Below are 20,965 nucleotides of genomic sequence, written 5' to 3'. Positions count from 1 at the left end.
GATGTTGCTGACATGAATAGTCAGAGGCGCAGTGACCTTTGAATTTTTAAATATTTTTATTATTGCTTTATGTTACATAATCGTATGAATTCATACTTCCCAATACAAATCAAGCATTATCATTAATAGTCGAACCTCAGTTGTACGCCTCATTGTATTTCTGTTGTCGTTAGTAAAAACTTTTAGTTATTTATGTGTTGCATACTTTTAAGCGATTTTTTTTGCAGAGCTGCCCAAATTTTGCAAGGACTTGTTACAGTGTCGCTGAATTGTGCTAAGGCGCAGTCGTACTACAAAAGTAGTACTAAACAATTAAGGTAAGGCTAAGTTCGGGTGCAACCGAACATTTTATACTCTTGCAATTTATGGATATAGTTTTTTATCAATTTGACCCATATATTCGGCATAAAATCCAATAGAATAAAGAAAATCATCATATATAGTATATGAGGGTTGAGGTAATTCCTGAACCGATTTCACTATTAAGCCCATCGTATTTTTGAAAAACCTATAATTAGGTATACACGAGCTGGGGGAAGTTATGAATCGATTTTAACCATTTCTCCCTCTAACTTAAAATAAGATATTTCAAAGATTTACCGATATTTTCGGTGAAAAATTACGCGAAGGCACAGAATTTTTTATATTCGATATCCGGGCATCGAAAAGTTATAGTACGATTTCTAAGTTTTTTTCACAAATTATGATCTGATACTGATCCCATAGAGTAGTTGTGTAAAGTTTTATTACACTATCTTCATCGGTTCGTTATGTATATATAATAAAGTGAAGGAATGAGATGGAATTCAAAATTGAGTTATATGGAAAGTAGTCGTAGTTGTGAACCGATTTCAACGTCTTCCAAGTTTCATCAATATATCTCAATTTTTACTCAAGTTACAGCTTGCACGGACGGCCGTCAGACGGACAGACAGATCAGATTACTCGTTACCCTGATCATTTTTATATATATAACCATATATCTAACTCGTTTAGTTTTAGGATTTACAACCAACCGTTATGTGAACAAATGGGGGGGGTAAGGTTTGAAAACTTTTCTTTCATTTTTTTTTTTTTTATTTTTTTTCTGAACCATCAACATCTCAAGTTAGTTGTTAAAGTTAGGTCATTCGGAGAAAAACTAACAAGATTACAGCAGGTTAAATAACGGTACCTCTAGCCACCTGCTCTGAGTGTACAAAACTTTGAATCGATTTTCCCAAATATGTCATTTTTAAAGTCGGTGACCAGCCTACAGAAAAAATTACTGCATCGATCGTTTTGAAATTTTGAACAAATATTATACATATGTATATATAGCTCTCGAATGACGTCGAGTTTTATTTAAATACTACTAATTACAAGTTGAAAATTTAATTACTAACAATTTTACAGATAGGTCGATTTTTTCGTCTAAAATCGTCATTTTTTTTTAAACTAAAGAAAGCATTTTAATTTTTTGGTTTCGGATGATCCAGTGATGCTGTAGGCTGGTCACCGCACAAAAACTTCTTTTCGGGGTGCCTGCAGAGATCGACGATAAATCCGTTATTCCTCGCAATTTTTCGATAAAACTTTTTTTTAAGTATCCTTCAAATGTTGTACTTTCATGTAATAATAAGTAAAATAAACATACAGCAATAATTTTTTCTAAACAAATTCTTGAAAAAAGGTCTTTTTTCGACGAAACAAACCATTGCCACGCCCACAAAATGGCGATAACCAAAAACACATAAAGAGCTGAAAACTAAAGTTATGAAAATATAATTTGGAACATAGGATCGCATTAGGGAGGGGCACATTTGAATGTAATTTTTTGGAAACGTGGACGTGACCCCGCCCCCAACTAGGTTTTTTGTATATATCTTGCAGAAGGAAGCTGCACTGGGATTTTTTTACAAAATGGAAAATGGTCGTGGCGTCGCCCACTTATGGGTCAAAAACCATATCTCAAGAACTATTCGACCGATTTCAATGAAATTCGGTATATAACACTTTCTTGCGAAATCGGTTCACAACTACGCCTACTTCCCATATAACTCAATTTTGAATCCTTCTGATTCGTTCACTTTATAATGTATACATAAGGAACCGATAAAGATAGCGAAATAAAACTTTACACAAATACTGTATTTGAGCTGTGACATCACTTGTGGAAAAATTGTCAAAATCAGACCATGACTTTTCAAGGACCCTGATATCAAACATAAAGAACTCAGTGCCTAAGGGTAATTTTTCACCGAAAATATAGGTAAATCTCAAAATAAATTGCGAGAGTATAAACTGTTCGGTTGCACCCGAACTTAGCCTTTCCTTACTTGTTTTTCTGTTGATCTTAGAACTATTGTCTATTTAGAGATAATGGTACAGAATGTTGTACCAATTCGACAGCCTCGAACTCTGCTTGACTCTTTTGTACACAAGCAGAGTTTTCAATAAAGTATGACTACCTACAGAGATGCCGTTCGTTATCAGCATTCTATTATCAGTATGCTATAATACAAATATTATGATCATTTATGTTAGGCTTGAAGACGTGCTTTCTAACCTCGACTTCAACTACTTCAACTAGTCAATTTAGTGTGTGGTGAAGCAGCATAAGCCATGTTTAAAATTTACAGATCGAAGCGCATTACTTTAACTTGCGGCAAGTTATTGAAGAATTTCCGTGAATATGCCAGTACAAAATCGCCGCTGCAAGCACAACATACCGCGCTCTATGATTTCCATACGAAGCATGGCGGCAAAATGGTAAACTTTGGCGGTTACATACTCCCCGTACAGTATTCGGATCAGAGCATAATTGCATCGCATTTGCACACGCGCCAGCATGCTGCCATATTTGACGTTTCGCACATGTTGCAGACATATGTGCGTGGCAGCGATGCAATCGCATGCATAGAATCGCTATGCACCGCGGACATTAAGGGTATGGCAGTTGGTCAGAGCACCTTAACTGTATTTACAAATGAGAATGGTGGTATATTGGATGATTTAATCGTAACCAAAATTAGCGATGAACAATTGTATATTGTCTCGAATGCGGCTATGAAATCGCAAGACATGCAAATAATGATGTGCGCCAAGGTAAGTCAAAATGTTTCTATAATTTTGTATAATCTCTTAAAATTTCGCGCAACTTTTTTATTATGTCTAGGATCACTTTACAGCTGATGGCAAAAAAGTTGACATCGAATTTTTGTCAACAAGCGATCAATCGCTTATCGCCGTACAAGGCCCAAAGGCGGTAGCAAACCTGCAGAAACTGCTACCGAAAACAAAAACACTGGACGAGTTTTATTTTCTGCACACGACTGTTAGCGAAGTGGCTGGCATACAAGATTGTCGTATAACACGTTGTGGGTATACTGGTGAAGATGGTGTTGAGGTGTCGGTTCCTTCGGCACATGTTGTGCATGTAACCGAAGCATTGTTAAATGCAAATGAATATTTAAAACTGGCTGGCCTAGGCGCAAGGGACACACTGCGATTGGAAGCTGGTCTCTGCTTGTATGGCAGCGATATCAACGCGGAAACTACACCTGTGGAAGCGGGCTTGGCTTGGTTAATTGGTTAGTTTTAAATTATATAATTCTTAAATTTTTTGGTATTCTATTTGTCTTTTTAATTTATACAGCACGACGTCGCCGTAACGAAAGCAACTTTCCCGGCGCCAAACGAATTTTGTCCCAATTGGATAAGCAAACAGACGAAATTAAGCTGCGTCGTATTGGTTTGACTATGTGTGAGGATAAAAAGTCGCCTCCTGCACGCGCTGGTTCAAAAATCTATCATAAAGATAAAGAAGTTGGCTATATAACAAGTGGTTGTATAAGTCCTAGCCTTGGCAAAAATATATCTATGGGTTATATTGCAGCGGCACATGCTAGAACACCGCATGAAATGGTACAACTTAAAATTCGTGATAATTTCTACGATGCCTTTATTACACGCATGCCATTTGTGAAAACCAATTACTTCAATAAACCAAAGAATTCAGTTTGAAATGATATAAACTAATTGTGAATATCTTTCCGAATTTGTATAATTTTCGCAAATTAACATTTTTGAGCAAATGACATTCATCATTCATTTAAGAAAATTTAATGTATTTTATTAAATACTTTATTAGAAATGTAACCCTTGACTAACAACCTCAAAATAAATTGATTTACTGACAAAACAAGTTAATAACGCTGGCAAAAGCGTTATCGGTTATGGGAACCTCTCATTTTATTTTGGACCCAAAAAAAAAAACAATTCCAATATAAAGTACGTTATTACTGAAAATTATTCATTATTAGTCAATTTCCAAATTTGGAAACAACAATAATTTGTCTTATTAAATAGTAAAATATTTTAAATTATTGGGTCCGATCATTGAATCCGTTTTGATCGAAAATAAAAATTACGATCACATCGAACTCACTTGCCTACTCTAATAACTACAAAAACGAAAATTTTGGCCTAAATCTATTCGTTGATGATTGAGTTGAGGAAATTTAAAATAAATAAACAATTTGAAAGTTTTTACGTAAACAATTCCAAACAAACACAGACTAACAAAAATTAGTTTAAGGTGTTTAAAAGCGATATAAAGTAGCCCCCGAAATAGTGAATGAATTTTATTAAAGAATTAAATTATGTGTTGGAAGAAATTTTACAAGAGTTAAACTGAGGAGGTTCTTCAATCCAGGACAATACTGGATGAAATAAAATGTGTAAAGGCATCATGTGTATATATATTATGGGTTGATAAAGAATTTTATAGTTCGAAACAGATTTTAAGTTTTTAACCAAAAAAGTTACAAAAACGTACAACGCATATCTGAAACAGGGGTTGGGGCCTTTATCTAAGTAACTATACGTCCACTCGATGAGGAGGTCAGTTTTCAACTTTTTTTAAACAAAGCAAAAAGCACAGACAATTTGATTTATCAAATTTGACGCATTTATTTATGAAGGTCGACAAAACAGTTTATGGTCTCACTTTATGGTAAAGCAGTTTATCGACGGAATCAATGATTGCATGCAAATTTTCGATCGAAAATCTTTATCGTATCGAAATCGGATTTATTGCGGATTCAATGATTACCCTGCAAGACAGGTACCGGCGAATTCTTCGGTGAAATGCCAGGGAGCGGTACTAGCAGTTTCTATGCCATTCTTAAGGGCGAATTGACAAAAGTACCCGAAACTATTGTGTACGTGTGATCGTTCATCCCTTTCTTGCACATTACATTCATCATTTAGCAATTTATATATACCTCTTGCACAATTCTGTGAATGATCTTGGTACAATCATGGATGAAAGACCCGAAACGGCGAACGAAAACTCCACGTGCACTTTCAGTACTGCGACCCAAAAAAGCCCAGAAACTATACCCGCTATGTTCGGTTAGTTTTACCAAAATCCCAAATGAGAATTTAATAACAAAATCATTAATTATATTACATATTTATTGAAAATATCATGCCATTTAGGTGTTTATTATTATATTTACTTTATACATATATTATCGTACTACACTATATACATATGTATAAAGAATTGAATAGTTGAACAATTTTTGCTATCGGACAAATGCTGGAGGAAGAGTGGCAAATCTCACATACCCCGTGCGGGTTGGAAGTGTAAGCTGCGCACATTATGTGAGGACTCTTTTGGTTGCTTTAGGAGTTTTTATAAGATCTGTTCTTTCATTAATTTCACTAGTACTTGAGAATCTTGGAGGAGGGTTTCTATAAAATATAAAGTAAAATTTGAATTTTTATAAAGTTTGTAATAAAAGTTGGTAATAATTTCCTTATGTTTCAGGAACTCTAAATCTAGCACGGCACCGTTCAAGTCTTAACATCCATGCTCTTGCTGTAGTATTTCCATTGAACTAATTTCGGTGAATTTATGTCCTTGTAAAGCGATACAATAACGTTATGATTCCGCAATACAAGGTGAAAATGAATCAAAAAAGTCCTCCTAACTAAACATACAAAAAGTTTTTAAATTTCTATGAGCACAAACATTCACTTAAATTTATCCTTTAATTTCTGTGTTGTAGCTGCTAATGGCACGGCCAAGTGCCGATAAGCCCAAAAATACTGAAACTGCTTTGTCCTCTAGCTCATTGGCAAAACCCAGTTGACACACGTCGGTTTCAAAGGCACCTAAACCATGTCCAATTCCATGTTCCAATTGTCGTGCTTGTGTTGACCAAAAGGTTTAATTGCACGTAAAAAAGTGACATTCAACTTAATATCTGTTGTGTAAATGATTTGTGTGCCATGTAGCAGAATTTGCATCCATAGTTCTGGATTTGCTTGCAGCACATATTCCATCGCTTCGAAAGTTCTACGCTGCTACACTAAGTTACACCAATAATACGCCTGACAGACGGCGGCATTAATTCGGAATAACTGCGCTTTTAATCAGTTCCAATTTTGTGGGTGACAGACGGCAGCAAAGGGAGTTATAAACTCCCATAACAGCTGATTGGCAATAATATTTCAATTTTGGTGAAATAAAATTGGATAGAAAGCAAATATTGCGGTTGTTAGCCGCACAAATAGTTCAAAACCACTAATTATTAAAAAATAGACATAAATACGTTATTATTAGATCTTCCATTTTAGAAAAAATTAGCATACGTATGTTTTTGTTTACATTTAATTGAAAACCAGCTGTCAGTATTGAACATTTTCATTCACAATAGATAAAAAGCGGCCATGTTTAACAATGTTGCCTACGAAAATGACACGAATTCCAACTAACTCTCTACAATTTTGAAGATTAAATGGGAGTTAGTAAACCGAATTAACTGAGATAACTCTCGAATTAACTCCCATTAGAGCAGTTAATTCGAATTAACGCGCCGTCTGTCAGGGGTATAAGTTTGTGTACCTTTAACGCGCCATATGAGGTTTGAAATATCTGTGTGGAAAATTAATTAGAATTTAAGGCAAGATAATATTATTATATTCAACTATTATTTACGTATTCAAGGGTTTCGCCATTGATGTTGATCATTGTTGGCGTAGCTTCTATTGCGTGATTCGAATTGACAGTGTAATGAAGTATTACTGTATCACCATCTTCAATTCCATATTTTGGCTTTAGAAAACTTTTATTTTACGTTTTAATTATTTAAAAATGCGTGCTTCTATAATTTAAACTTTAATTAGGCTGCAGATCACTGAATTAAATAAAACACGCAAAATAATACTTCACAAATAGCCATGATATAGCTCAAAACAAAATTTGTTCAAATACGAGAACTTTGGTTGTTTCTTTCTATCATTCAGGGTGCTGTATGAGAGAAGAGTTGAGTTAAATGTTTATGCACATTTTACCCTTGTTGCGTATGTGTGTATGTAGCGGTGTTATTAAAATTTCTTTGAATGTGTTGGAGTTTCAGTACCCATGACTTGCTGGGTAGGCCCATTATTCACAAATTTCAAATCAATTCGTGAAATATGCTATACACACATCTTTGGAATGACATTATCTAGTTAATGAGTGAGCATTTTTTATCTTTTAATTACAACTATTTAATTCGTTCGAATATAAGATGAAAATGTGAACAAAAGAGCAAGTATTTATTTAGTAAAATTCTGTCAAAAATAAACTTTTTAATATTTTATTACTTTTACTGCGTTCATTAACTAGTTTTATCCATGTACTAACGAAATTTTATGGTTCTTTTTATTTTGGTTAAACCAATAATGATTTACACCGTTTAGATATGCATATAGAAATTAAAAAAAAAAAAACTTATTTTCAACCTCTGAAACCTTAAACGATAATTTTGTTTAATGTGCTGAACACATAGAAGACGACAAGCGACATCTGTCAAATATTAAAATGCACGCGTTCTTATACCTGAGACAGACACGTAGTACATATTGTAGTATGCTTCAGAAACCATATGTGTATCACCGGTTTTCCGAATTTTGTTTGAAAGCACCAAACTCGTGTGAATGCCATACCTCGAGCTACATCATCCAAAATACCAATCGCACTTATACACTGCGAGAGAAAAACTTCTTGTTACTAGACCTATTATTTTTGTATATTGTACGCAAAGCTCCTATGTATGCTTAAAGAAAGAAAGCTATACAGCTGACGTTGCTTGAATGCTTTTAGAAAACGCGAATAACTTATTTTTTCTATCTATGTATATTTAATAATTAAAAAAATTAATTAAATTTAAACAAATGTATACATATATAAACAGAGTGACTCGCACCTTCGTGTTTATGAGCTCTTTCTTTCGGTGATTTATATGTGCACTGCCGCGATTCCGAAAGAAATATATAGTACATATGTATATATATAAGAAAGCGATGAAGGATGAACTCTATTAAGAACAAAATTGCAAATTGAGTGGATGATAAAAAACACATGACAGTGTTTTCGAGTTTCCAACAACAATTTGTTTTATTGTAAATCAATATCTGCTTATATTAATAATAATTTTGATACATTTTTGTGTTAATACGGACAAAATTTATGAATTTTATAAAAATATTTGTAAATATTTTAATCTTTTTTTCTATTGGGCGAGATTCTGTTTCCTTTTCTAATGTAATTTCTGTCTATCGGGAATCAAAAAAGTAACGGGTCATAATCTTTAGTTTCGTCACTCTTGATATGTCTTAATTGACGTTTCATTATTAAACACATAAAAATCATAAACTCACTATTTTAGAAAGATTTAAGGCAAACACGCAAGGTAAATAAAATATACACTTAACCTTGATTTTTTTTTAATTACCTTCAAGGGAATTGTTGGTACTATCCATTCTTTATGTTTACGTTCGTTTTTTCGTTTTTTTTGTTGCTGCTTCCAAATTGCGACTTGCCTCGTTCAGCTTCGGAATATCCCTCAATCATTTGAAGTTGTATCTTCATTTTAATATGTATGCAAAAATTTATAAAAAAATAGCTTCAACGTATTGTTAAAAAAAAAACCGAGTATAGTAGGTGCTAAGCAATCGTTACAGAAACAGAACAACTGATCGTAAGCAATCGAGTAGCTAATCACCATTCTATGGATTATATATTACTACTACTCTTTGTTATTATGTATAGAATTAGTGGACAAAAACAAAATTTCTTGTTTGTCAAAATGTTCTCAATTATGATCTATACACTTTGAACCAATTGTAGTAGCACTTTTGCTCTGGTTGAAATATCACCAAAACATGCTGTCTGAACGCATCAACCGCCGCTTCAGGTGTCCCTTGCTGTATTTATTGCGTACGGGAATAAAGAGTAGTCATGCGGCGCCAAGTCAGGTCTGTACGGTTGATGACTCATTAAATCGATATTTTGAATGCTCAAAAAATGCAGTTGTGTCTATAGTTCTCTCAAACTGCACGCACAGCATCAATAGTTTCCGAAACAACTGATTTTTAACTAACTGCACGAAATTCGTCTTGGTTTGATATACGACCTGATTTGAATTCACCATATCAACAATAAACACTGAGTTTTGAAGCTCCAACGCCAAGAATTGAATTAAGAGGTTACGCCACCCTGAAAATTTAAAAACCATGAATTTGAAACATTAATGAAAAATTGAAATGCCAGTCATGTGCACCATCAAGGAGTGGTCCGGACGAATTGATCCACGCCAATGTTTATATCTCTGCCATTTTGAATTAAAATCAATTTTATTCTTTTTAATATGTATAGAGCTTAAGATATGTATTAAAATAGCAATAAATGTTAAGAAGTCCTACCTCAAATAGATTTGTAAAAAAAAATCCTGAAAAGCCATCCGATTTCCATGCGTTCGATGGGGCGTAACCCCTTAAGTTCATCTATGCACAGACAAACCACGTCGAAAGTTGTAAAAATGGCCGGTTTGTATATTTTAATTTACTGTAAGCAAAACATAATATGTCAAAGCTTTACACACATTTTTTATAACAAAAATAATGTTCAAGTATTTTATAAAAACGCATTTTCAAATGTTGTTTATTTGATTTCTTTTGGTGGGAAATATTTTCCAAGTATTTAAAAACTGTTTATTTATTGTTGTGTACATCTAAACCAATATTTAATAATTTTGCCTAAAAGCTTACAAAATGATAGTTCATAAATAAATAGCCAATCTTAAACAACCCGTGCTCTAATGCATTTAATGCGCTGGAATTTAATACACGAATGAACGTGTGCATTAACGTATTTAAAAATAAATAAGTAAAACTAATCATTTTAATATACAAAAAGCGTCATTTGTTTAGGTTTTCTGTTTATTTCTACGAATTGCGTGCAAAAATTTGAGATTTAAACAAATTTTGTTACACGTGTCAATTTTTAATTCATACAAAAATATGCATTGGAAAAGTTACAATGGTTTATTTGTATAATTTATGTTACAATTGAATTCAGCTAAAAAATGCGTATTTCAAGTTCACAGAAATAATTTAATTATACATGTATCCGTTAAAATTGTGTTTATTTTTTTTTTTATAATGGCAGACAGATGCGTATTTGTATTGTTTAAATTGAAGTAGACTGAAACATAGCAAAACTAAAAATTTGACAATTTTTTTTGGTTACAATTCTTTTTAAATGATAATATTATAAATAATATAAAAACCGATAATTTGATTAATTAATAGATTTTTACATCAGGTAGCCGGTTATTTACTCATCTACTGCAGAGTACCGTTAAAATATTTGACAATAGCGTGTATGCTAGCGAAAAGGCAATACTGAATAAACTAAAAAATCTAATTTTCTAAATTTATGATTTGCACTTCATGTTTTCCCATAAACATGTCAAAAATGTGTTTAACGCTGTAAAACATTGTAAGAAATATGCTGTGATAAATTGTAAGAAATATGCCAAAACATTGCCTTTGGACAATTGATCAATTCAAGAGCTGTAGACGTCCAACGCATGTATAATGTCAAAGTTCATTGTGTATTATTTGATAACATTTTCCATTAAATTCAAACTGGCTCATTAATGTACGTGTGTATTACTAGAAAGACTATCTCCGACAATTTATAATAAGTGTATCTATTTAAAAAAATATATATACATAAAGTGTTCAGTATAGCACAAATTACAAATTAGTTCATTCAAATCATTCATACAAAAAGTGGTTTATGTTTAGTTTAAATAGCTAATATAAAATTAAAACAACGTTCTATTTTTCATTAATACCTCACGCTTTCATGGAGGTTTAGTAAAAATTCATTACAACTTAGCAGTAATTCGTAGTTAAATAGAGAAAATAAAATTAAAAAACGAAACAAATCAATATTGCTGTTTGTGCATATGTTTTTATGTTGATAAAAGTATATGTATATTAATCAGTGTAAACAACGTAGGAGGAGTTGGAATCAATTTCGTTCATTTCTACTTTTATAAGATTTTGTGTAGCTATCTGCACTACACTGCTGGAATCGTTACTGATATTACTGCAATTACCAACTAGTGTACTTCGCCTGCAATTTTACATGGAAATAGTTAAATGAATGTGTACTCATCATATATATTTACTTAGTTTTAGCGTGTGTTAAAATATGTGATTTCAAGTTTGTAGACTGCGCAAACTTTTTGTTACAACCATCGAAAGGACAAACATATGGTCGATCGCCCGTGTGAATACGAACATGAGTTCTGTAAAATAAACAAAAAAAAAAACGAATTTATTGATATTATATATTTCATTTTTTTCGGAAAATATTGATTCCTGATGTGCTGAAATGTTACATTTTAATAGTACAATTAGGAGGTAGTGTGACCGTTGATAGAATTAATGAATATGTCTAACATTTCCTTAGCAAATAGCGCTGCTGATATAGCCTTATCGCAGCAGAATCAAAGCACTTTGCAAATTTCGGGCTTTGTGGCATTCGGCAAGATTACTGTAGCAGATAGCAACGAGTGAGGACACTGCGGTATGTATGGACGAAAGAGCATGAAAAATGGAAGACTGTAATTTTCTAGGATGAATACAAGTTTATTATCTTTGGATCAGTTGGTATCCGCCATGTATGGAGAAAGTCAGTTGAACAGTTCAGCAGAGAATGCAAACAAACAACAGTGCGCCAGCTAGCATATAAGTAGGCTGGCCAAGTTCTTCTTATATTTGACTAAAAGTGATTCACTTAATTGATGATAAGAGTAAAAAAAAGAAGGCATATAAAACTAATGCTGAAATCCAATTTGTACCCTCCATCGAAGAACTGTATCAACGCTAAAACAATATCATATTTTAGGACGACTCTGTGTCATGTCAGATGGGCTAACATTGTGATTATTATTATTTTTTTAATTCTACTAACTGTTATTAATGGCATACATAACTAATTTTGATGTTCTTCCATTTTTTGCAATTTCAAGATTTTCTGACAAATATAGGAATACAGCAGTTGGCGTGGCCTGGGAACAACCTCGATTTAAACCCAATCCAAAACCTGTGGGCAATTATGAAGAGACAGGTGGCCGCACATAACCCGAAGAACTACATTCCGTCCTTTTGAATTTTTAGCTCTTGCTTCAAATTTTCCTACCGACCAGTTTTTTTTTGCGCCGTGCTATATATTGTTTCCGAATAGACACTCTATATTTTCAAGTTTCGGATTTCAACAATTGAATTTAGTCGTTGTGGCACTTGCCAAGCAAATTAAATAGACATGTTACTTTGCAATGATATGACCTGAATGAAACAAAGAAGTACAAAGTTTCCATTTGCAGGAGTTTCAAGCAAACAGGCAGCGCTCGAGTTGGAACCCCGCGCTAACATGTTCTTTTACATATGCGCAGTAGTGTTGTGCTCCTTTATTTGGGGGAGAAATACTTAAATCTGTTCAATAAATTATTTATATATGTTAGTTTGAGCGGCGTATATGCTTTACGTTTTCCTTAATTGACTATAATTTAGCCATGTTTGAACGATTAAAAAATATTTGTCTTTTGACCAATTTAGGAATTGAAAGAACAATAATCACAGGACCGCAGAATCGATCACAAAACTAAAATTAATTTTTATTCAATAATCAACCAGTTAGACTTCACCTTTGCTGACATACTCTTTATGTTCTATTGGATGAGATGAAGAAAATGGAAGAAGGCAGAAGAAAACTTGCGGAATTGTATAATGTAATAGTATGAGATGTCCGGAGAAAACAGCAATATAGCTACGAAGGACTTTTAGGATTGAACTCAGAGTATAAGCAGCATAAAAACAATTGGGAACACCTTCGAATAATAATCAACACATTGCACAATGCTTTGTTGGGATGACACCTGTTGCATGGGGCAATCTAGGCCGGAATACATCGGAAAATGACACCAGTCGGAGCAAGAATTGCACTTGACTGATGTGACAGGCGTGGCGAGGAGCTATGAGATGGTACGAGGAACGAGGTGTTGGCTAGTCGTTCTCGGGTATTGGAGAGCGTTGAAGGTTGAGAAGTGGTCTACTTACCGCTGCTAACAGTGCAAGACTAGCGATAGGACAGCGTTTAGACGGATAAAATGCACAGAACACTTAACGTATTTTAGATGCTCTAAACGAAACGGCGGTGAAGAAATTTTTTCCTCTACAGGATACAAAATTCAAGACGTATTTTTCAACTTAATAACTGTGTGTTTATATAAGTAAAATGGTTTTTTCACTTTGCTATTTTAATACTAACATAAAAAAATATTAAAACACTATAATATTGGGTTAATTAAAATATTTGCAGAATTCGATTTGCATTACTCACCTTAAATTAAAATCCAGTGAGAACCGTTTGCCACAACCTTCAAATGTGCACTGAAATGGCTTCTCTCCAGTATGTACCAGCTGGTGACGCTTTAGCTTTGAACTCTCAACAAAGGCTTTTCCACATTCAGCGCAAACATGTACACGCGGACCGTGGGTGTGTAGATGTTTACGCATTGCAGAGTTATCACGAAAAAACTTGTAACATCCCTTTTGTGGGCATGCGATCCGTTTCTCTCCAGGACCATTGCAATTGGTTTCAGTTGCCGCCGTATTGATTTTGTTACTATAGCTTAAGGGCGGTGGTGAAGTGGAAATAACTTGTTGATTTTGTTGTACAACAACACTTACGGGTAATGTCGAGGTTGATAAGGTACCGCTATCCATACTAGTCATAGTAATAACAGCGGCATTGGTGGGATGCATAAGTGGTGCGGTCAAAACAGCCGTGCGTGAAACTGGCAAAACTACATTTTTGGCATTTTTTTCATCTGATGTTATAAAAGTGTCGGTTTTATTATTTGATACAGTCTTTTTAAATCTTAAATTATTGTCAATGTTGCTAGGGCCTGCATATTCAGATAACTGTGGGTGTGAAGATATATCTAAGCCTATTAATGTAGGTCCATTTGTACCACCACATCCACCATCTAACGGGTTTGATGCGTCACTAGAATCGACCGCGTTCTGTACTAACACTTGTGAGGGGTGCAACTCTTGTTGTTGTAAGATAAGTTGTCGATGTAATAGATGATCTGGTTGAAAATCATTACTATCGATAGTAGGCACTAATCCCTGTACAGGATCAGAAATGTTACATCCCTCATCCACTTCTTGTTCCTCACAGGATATGAACTCTTGATAATCTGTCTCATGTTCTGGATTTGATGTTTCATCATCTGAGTTGCCGGAAGCCCACATGGTTACACTAAACTCTCCTTCCATTGTTTTTATTTGCACCTGCTTCTGCTCCCAACGACGTGGCTTAGCAGGTTCTTCCATAATTTCTACAGGCTTATAGCATATAGTATTACTCGTATTTGTAGTTACCGCACCAGCGGTATGTTGTAATTGCGGTAGCTCATATTTATTAATGTATTTCTGCTGTTGTTGATTAAATAATACTACGTTGTTCCTGAATTCACCACTGAGAATTTGATCATCATGCGCACCAATCGTACTCATTTGATCATCACCCACATTACTAGTCAATGTAACTGGGTTGAGTTGCTTAATCACAGGTCTTCGTTTCCTAAAAATACACTCGTTTATTTTTTAATAAAAAAATTTAAGTTATAAAATGAACTGACCGTGTAGATATTACAGTTAGTTGGCTGGGAGTTTCAACCATTGGTACTGATGATTCCACATACAGATTACTATTAAAAGAGTGATCGTTTGCAGTTTTCTTATGATTAGTGGGTAGGTGGGAATCTGAATGTATCACTATACCTTCGCTTTTGAATACTAGAAAATAAATAAATTGCAATAAAATTTATTCAGCTATATTTTAGTATGATCCGTATATTATATATATATTAAAATTAAAATAATTGTAAACATATTACAAAATTAGTGCCCTAAAACTATATATTATTTTCTGGTTTCGTCGCCTGCAACTTAAAGTAACAAGTAGACACAAGAGTGAATGGTTAACACGTTTTGTACACCACACAATCAGAATGCAATGTTTACACGTTTGTGAATTTTAATATTGAACTTTTCACTGACTCTCTGACACTACATTTCTGATCGTACGCTGGTTATATGTAAAACGTATCAAAGTAAGGCGTTACACATCTCAATCTAAGCAATACAATATCACAATCACGCAATAAAATAGCACAAACATTCGTCGATTCGACAACTGGCGAATGGAATGTCCGCCAAAAAAATTAGATCATTTAAAGACCCACAACGTCAGTTTCCTGACCGAGCTACATTTTAGAGTAACATTTTTATACAGAAATGACAGTAAAGAGCTGCACTCAGATGAATAAAAAAATATAAAAAAATTGTCGTGACGTCGCCCGCTTTTTGGTCAAAATCCATATCTCAAGTAGTACTCAACCGATTTCAATGAAATTTGGTACATAATAAGTTTTAAAAGAACTATTTTTTTCTTATAATAATGTGTCGCTGTGCCGAAAATGTGTCATAGCTTCCCCTATCTCACATATACGTGATTTTTCATATTACGGTTTTCAAACATGCGATGGGCTTTATATGTATATAATATGTAGATATCTTAGTGAAATTAAGTGAGCGTATTGTCTTTAATATAATATAGCTTCTTGGTGAAAATTATTGAAATCGGTGCAGGAATAATCGCAGCTCTCATATACTATATATAATGCTTTCCAGTAGTCTGGTAGGATTTATACCGAATATATACACTTTTTTGACGTCTTTGGAATCTTAAGCGCAGACGAAACCCCCATGGTTTAATACAATTTATGTAAATTCAGTTAAGATTCAATTTGAAGACGTAGTATACATGAATTCATACATAAAATTCATTAATTACGGATATGTCAACCAGAATAATTTACCAAAATTAATCTGCAAAAATTTTCTGTTATTTAAATACTTTATGAAAAGGTATTTTTCAAATAATGTTTAATTCTACATGCTTTCCAGGTTAGTGGGCATTTTTTAAGAATGACAATGACATAAGTCCAGCAATCCTTTGAAGAGGTTGTAAATGTAATCAAAAAGACAAATGTATTCAAAGCCCAGACAGTTTAGAATTGATATCGTTAAACCACTTAGGCTCGAAGGAAGAAATTTATCTTAACAACGTTCTATATTTGTCGGTGACCCCTCTTAACTATTACAGGATGTCCCCCTACATAACGAGGCCTGTAGTTTGTACTGATATTGATTTTGTAACGTCAAAAATTTGGACCAAGCTAGATCTATGCTGTTGCCGGATGGGCGGTCCCATCTTCATGTATATTTGGAAACATGAAGTGTTCTAAACTGCAGAACGGCAAATGCCTGCAAATCTTGAAGGATTTAGGCACGATGGGAGTAAATTATCACACGAAGTTTCACAATTTAACGCTGATCACTCGTTAACTAGCCTGATATGTGGAGAATCGGTATAGTAGACGCACTGCTGTTACCAGGAAACCGGTCAAACTTATTATTCTATAAGTGTCTCTCCAATTTTCTCAGTGCTGAAAACACTTGAGGCCTTACTACTCACAAGATTTACACATTATCTGAGACTGGCAGCGCACCAACATGAGTTCCGTAAAGTGCACAGCCTTTCTGCATCTTCACGGCAAGGTGCCTAAGACCTCCTCCTCTACTACATCCACAGCGTCCTTACTCACTAACTGGACTTGGTCTAGCGCCCATATATGTATCTGTTTGGTAAATACTTTATAAAAGTAATAGTAAATAATAAAGAAAGGGTTTGTTTTCTTATAGACTCTCTGGACTCTGAGAGATTAAAGTCAAATAAAATATTTAAGGGACGTAAGTTAGAAAATGTATGAAATTTCAAAAAAGTAAATGGGGACATAAAATGTTTGGTTATCTAATTCTATTACTTTTTAGACTATTCTATTCATATTCTATTTAGACACATTCAACATATTTGAAATTCAATTCTTTTTACTAGCGAAATTGGTATTTTTTTATTCTTGTGGTATGAAAATTGAAAGCGAGTTAAATTCCTCGAATTTCTAAATTACAACAGAATACTAAAGGCTTTTGATAAAGTAGTCTAGTTAAAATATGTTATTTACCGTCTTCGATATTTTGCATCACAATATCCTGAGGATCTTCATTTTTTGAAGCAACTTCTTCTTCATATTGATCACTTCTGACTAGAATGCCAAATTGTGGATATCCGACACTAACTGCAGTTACATTCATATTATTGAAGGTTTCGCGATCGATTACTTCCTCCATTGAATCTGTTTGTTCCACCTCACAGAGTATATTTGACTGAGACATCCTGATAGCAAGTATCTTTTTACTATTTAGGTATCTATGTTGCGGAACGATTTGTTTTTAACAACAATCATCAAAGAACATTAAGTTTTAGACATAAGTTGGGGGTACAATCTGAAATTTTCCTTCCTTGTTAATCAAATGGTAATTCCTGAGTTCTGGATTTTGACTATTTTAGTTGGTCATCCTGAATTGATGTGTATTTCTTTGGTTCCCGTTATGTTTTGCTACTAAAAGAATAAAATTTCATTTAAACACGCTATATTGACAGTGAAATATTATTTTAAAAAGGCTAATTAAACTAAGTAATATCTATATATATCTATAAAAAATCGGTATCTCTTCGGCTTTATCGACTTAGACAATACTCAAGGAGGTACACGGTCTTTGCTACGGTGAGTCACTCTAATCTACCAATGTAGTAATGAAATCCGTTTACGACCTGGCTACACCATAACTTTAACAAATTGATTTTCCCACATTTGTTCCCGTAAATATGCACTATTTTGTAGGGAGAATTTCAAATCGAGATGTTAGGTTAGGTTAAAGGGCCAGATTTCCTGTACCACAAGAGATCCCACTTGGACAGCTCAAGCCAGTGTTTTGTGATGCCGCAAACAAGACACTCAAGTGACGACAAAGCGCTTTGAGCCTTTCACGAGTTTGTACAGGCTAATAATTTGTATTCGGTACAGTTCACTTACTGCTCTCCGTAGTTTGCGCTGCTAAGTTGTTTCGGTCGCAGTCTAGCGCAAGGTGGACAATGATAGCGAGTGTCTCGTTGTCTCAAACTCCCCTTTTTCCAGCAACTTTGGCAATGCATGTGTCAGGATATTTAGCCTCACTGCATGTAGCCCCAACGTATAGTGACCAGTAAGGGCTTCTATCATTACGGAGTCCTAAAACTTACTAAGCGCAAATATCTCAGACAGCAGGAGAAAGCTTAATAATATTTCAAATCGTGATTTAAAACATAAGATAACTTTAATTTGACTTTCCTTTAAAAAAATGAATGAATTTCAAACAGCTTGTAACAAAACAGGCTTTGAAACATGGAGAGCATTTCAAACAGTATAGCAAACTAAATATTCTGGATGAAGAATCAAAATCTACGAGAGCAACCATGATATCCATGCAGTCTCTTCTGGTAGTCATAAACACCTAGGTAATTTTGTAGGATCAAACCCAGCACCCTAATTGAACAGAATAGTGACAGGAGTAGGAGATTGGATGAGATCTTCACTCGGATTACTAAGCCAAAATAAATTTTATAAATTTTAACAGGTGTAGGAGAGTTTAACCCTCCATGTCACAGAAGCGAATGATTCTGATGAGAACAAGCATGAACTTATTATCAATAACGGGATGCACTTCATCATTGTGACCGCCAAACATGGATGTCCTGATGTTACTTGAATACAGTTGGCAATAATTTCGAATATGTCGGAACTTGGTATTAACTTCGCACGGGTTCGATGTGAGCGTGAGTGACGGCAACTATAGAGGTCATTCTTCCTCGCACGTTTCCGAATCACCCAATTCTTTAATGCATATACAAGTAGTGAACATATTGTCTCACTGAACCCCAGCACTATTCTTGGATGTATAAAAGTAGTAATGAGTTTAGGCAGAGCGGCGTTGGGCTCCATAAGTTGCAGAACGCAGTGCAGAGCTCTGATTAATTCGAATCACGATTTTGTTGGGTTGACGTTAAAATAGCATACACCCAACTAACTAAGATCATTTTCTAATATTTATACAACAACAGGTTTTGGTGTCATACAGCCAGATATAACCAATTTATATATTTACTTTACACAAAGTTCCGACAATAGATAAGTGGAGGTTACGACGCTAAAAAATAACTAATTTGTCTTCTTTTATATCACTTAATCTAATTTTTTTTTATTATAATTGCTGAATTGTTAACTAGTTTCTTTACAACAATTTGTGCCAAAATGGTTTTACACAATGATTTTAAGATTTGCTTACATACAAAAAATTTTATTTATCCGACGTTGCATATGGCTCATATGTATTGTTGTATATAAATCTGATAATTTTATAACATTAAACAATATAACGCCGGGTTTGTTCTTTAAAATTTTACTTAAAGAAACGACGCGAAGATATACTTCATCTCAATAGCGATAATGGGAAAATTATCAGCTAATATTAATTAAGGCGACACATCACAATTTGTGAACGTTATTTGACTCGTACTTTATAGTAAACACATCATGATTATAACGATTGTTTATTTGGAAATGTGCGGTGAATGGACATCGGTAAAGAAAAACAAATCTGTTTCAAAGCGTAACAAAAAACACAAAAAAAATTCGAGCTATAAGCCTTTCCGATCCAGTACAGCAGAAAACCGTTCGTATAAATATGGCGGCAACATGTGGACTCTGTTATAACTCGCTATAATTATCAGTATTGCCACAAACTGCAATATAAAGCTTAAAACAATAACATTATGACACGTTTACAATAGCAAAAGTATTTTCTTTAAACAAATAAAGTTGCATATAACAACATATTTTTGGTTTATTTAAGTTTATGAGAGTAACAAATTAAATGAACCATATAAGAAATAATCTTGCACTAAAATATCTTCTGATACAACAATGCATTCAAACCTTTTTTAACCCTTTATATCGAGCTTCTTTTATGCCTTACGTTATGCACGAAGAATTATAAAATACTTAAAATTAAATTTAAATTATATATATATTATTGACAATTTTTTTATTATAGCCTTTGCCAACGGTAAAAATACGTAAAACAAAACTTTAAGATAACCGTAACCAACCAGAAATTACTTCAATTACTGCATGTTTCGATAGGTTACTACTTACCCAGTTCCAGAAAAGTACTAAAAAAAATAAAATTTTTTCCCACTATACGTCGGTGTGATCAGATTGCTTGGTGTGCCCCGGTAATGCTTATTTTATTACTTATTTTAGAAAACAATTTGTTACTATGGTTAATAGGTCGATAAGCATTCCCAATTTTTCCAGTTAGCTTTCTCTTAGTTCGTTACCCAACTGTTACAAAAACAGCATATTCGTGATTACTTTCGTTACTAAATGAGAAGTAATGGTTGTTGCTTTGGTTATCAATTTCTACTCACGAGTCTCTATTCCTGAGAAGGGGCAAACTTTGAAGACCCCGTTTCCGCGTCAATCTCAGTGCCGTTTTCCGAGGGGTTCCTAGGTGTATTCCGGTGGATACCATAGCGGTACCACCTGTAAACTCGCAG

General features: G+C 34.0%; 2 protein-coding genes across 13 annotated transcripts; one reads left to right on the top strand and one right to left on the bottom strand.

Moving 5' to 3' along the window:
* The first annotated feature begins 227 nt into the window (after positions 1–227).
* LOC105218332 (aminomethyltransferase, mitochondrial) lies at positions 228–4,140 on the top strand. 2 transcript variants are annotated; one of them, XM_054235447.1, is made up of 4 exons: positions 228–317; positions 2,527–3,087; positions 3,158–3,572; positions 3,638–4,140. In XM_054235447.1, exons 2-4 carry the CDS (start codon positions 2,605–2,607, stop codon positions 4,003–4,005), a joined length of 1,266 nt encoding a protein of 421 aa, XP_054091422.1. In that variant the 5' UTR covers positions 228–317; positions 2,527–2,604; the 3' UTR covers positions 4,006–4,140. The 2 variants fall into 2 exon arrangements, with proteins under 2 accessions (XP_054091422.1, XP_011192164.1); XM_011193862.3 differs by lacking the exon at positions 228–317 and having other exon boundaries at positions 2,369–3,087.
* A 6,199-nt stretch (positions 4,141–10,339) lies between these two features.
* Positions 10,340–20,123, bottom strand: LOC105218333 (polycomb protein PHO). Of its 11 annotated transcripts, none has more exons than XM_011193863.3 (6): positions 19,693–20,123; positions 17,493–17,930; positions 15,045–15,201; positions 13,736–14,986; positions 11,520–11,639; positions 10,340–11,464 (listed from the first exon to the last, which is right to left on the bottom strand). In XM_011193863.3, the coding sequence occupies exons 2-6, from the start codon at positions 17,701–17,703 to the stop codon at positions 11,326–11,328; spliced, it is 1,878 nt and encodes a 625-aa protein (XP_011192165.1). In that variant the 5' UTR covers positions 17,704–17,930; positions 19,693–20,123; the 3' UTR covers positions 10,340–11,325. The 11 variants fall into 11 exon arrangements, with proteins under 11 accessions (XP_011192165.1, XP_011192167.1, XP_011192171.1 ...); XM_011193865.3 differs by having other exon boundaries at positions 17,493–17,927; XM_011193869.3 differs by lacking the exon at positions 17,493–17,930 and having other exon boundaries at positions 15,045–15,113; positions 15,187–15,201.
* Between the last annotated feature and the right edge of the window lie 842 nt (positions 20,124–20,965).

This window comes from Zeugodacus cucurbitae, chromosome X, assembly GCF_028554725.1.
Source record: "Zeugodacus cucurbitae isolate PBARC_wt_2022May chromosome X, idZeuCucr1.2, whole genome shotgun sequence".
Lineage (NCBI taxonomy): Eukaryota > Metazoa > Arthropoda > Insecta > Diptera > Tephritidae > Zeugodacus > Zeugodacus cucurbitae.
This window is presented reverse-complemented; position numbering and strand designations above follow the sequence as displayed.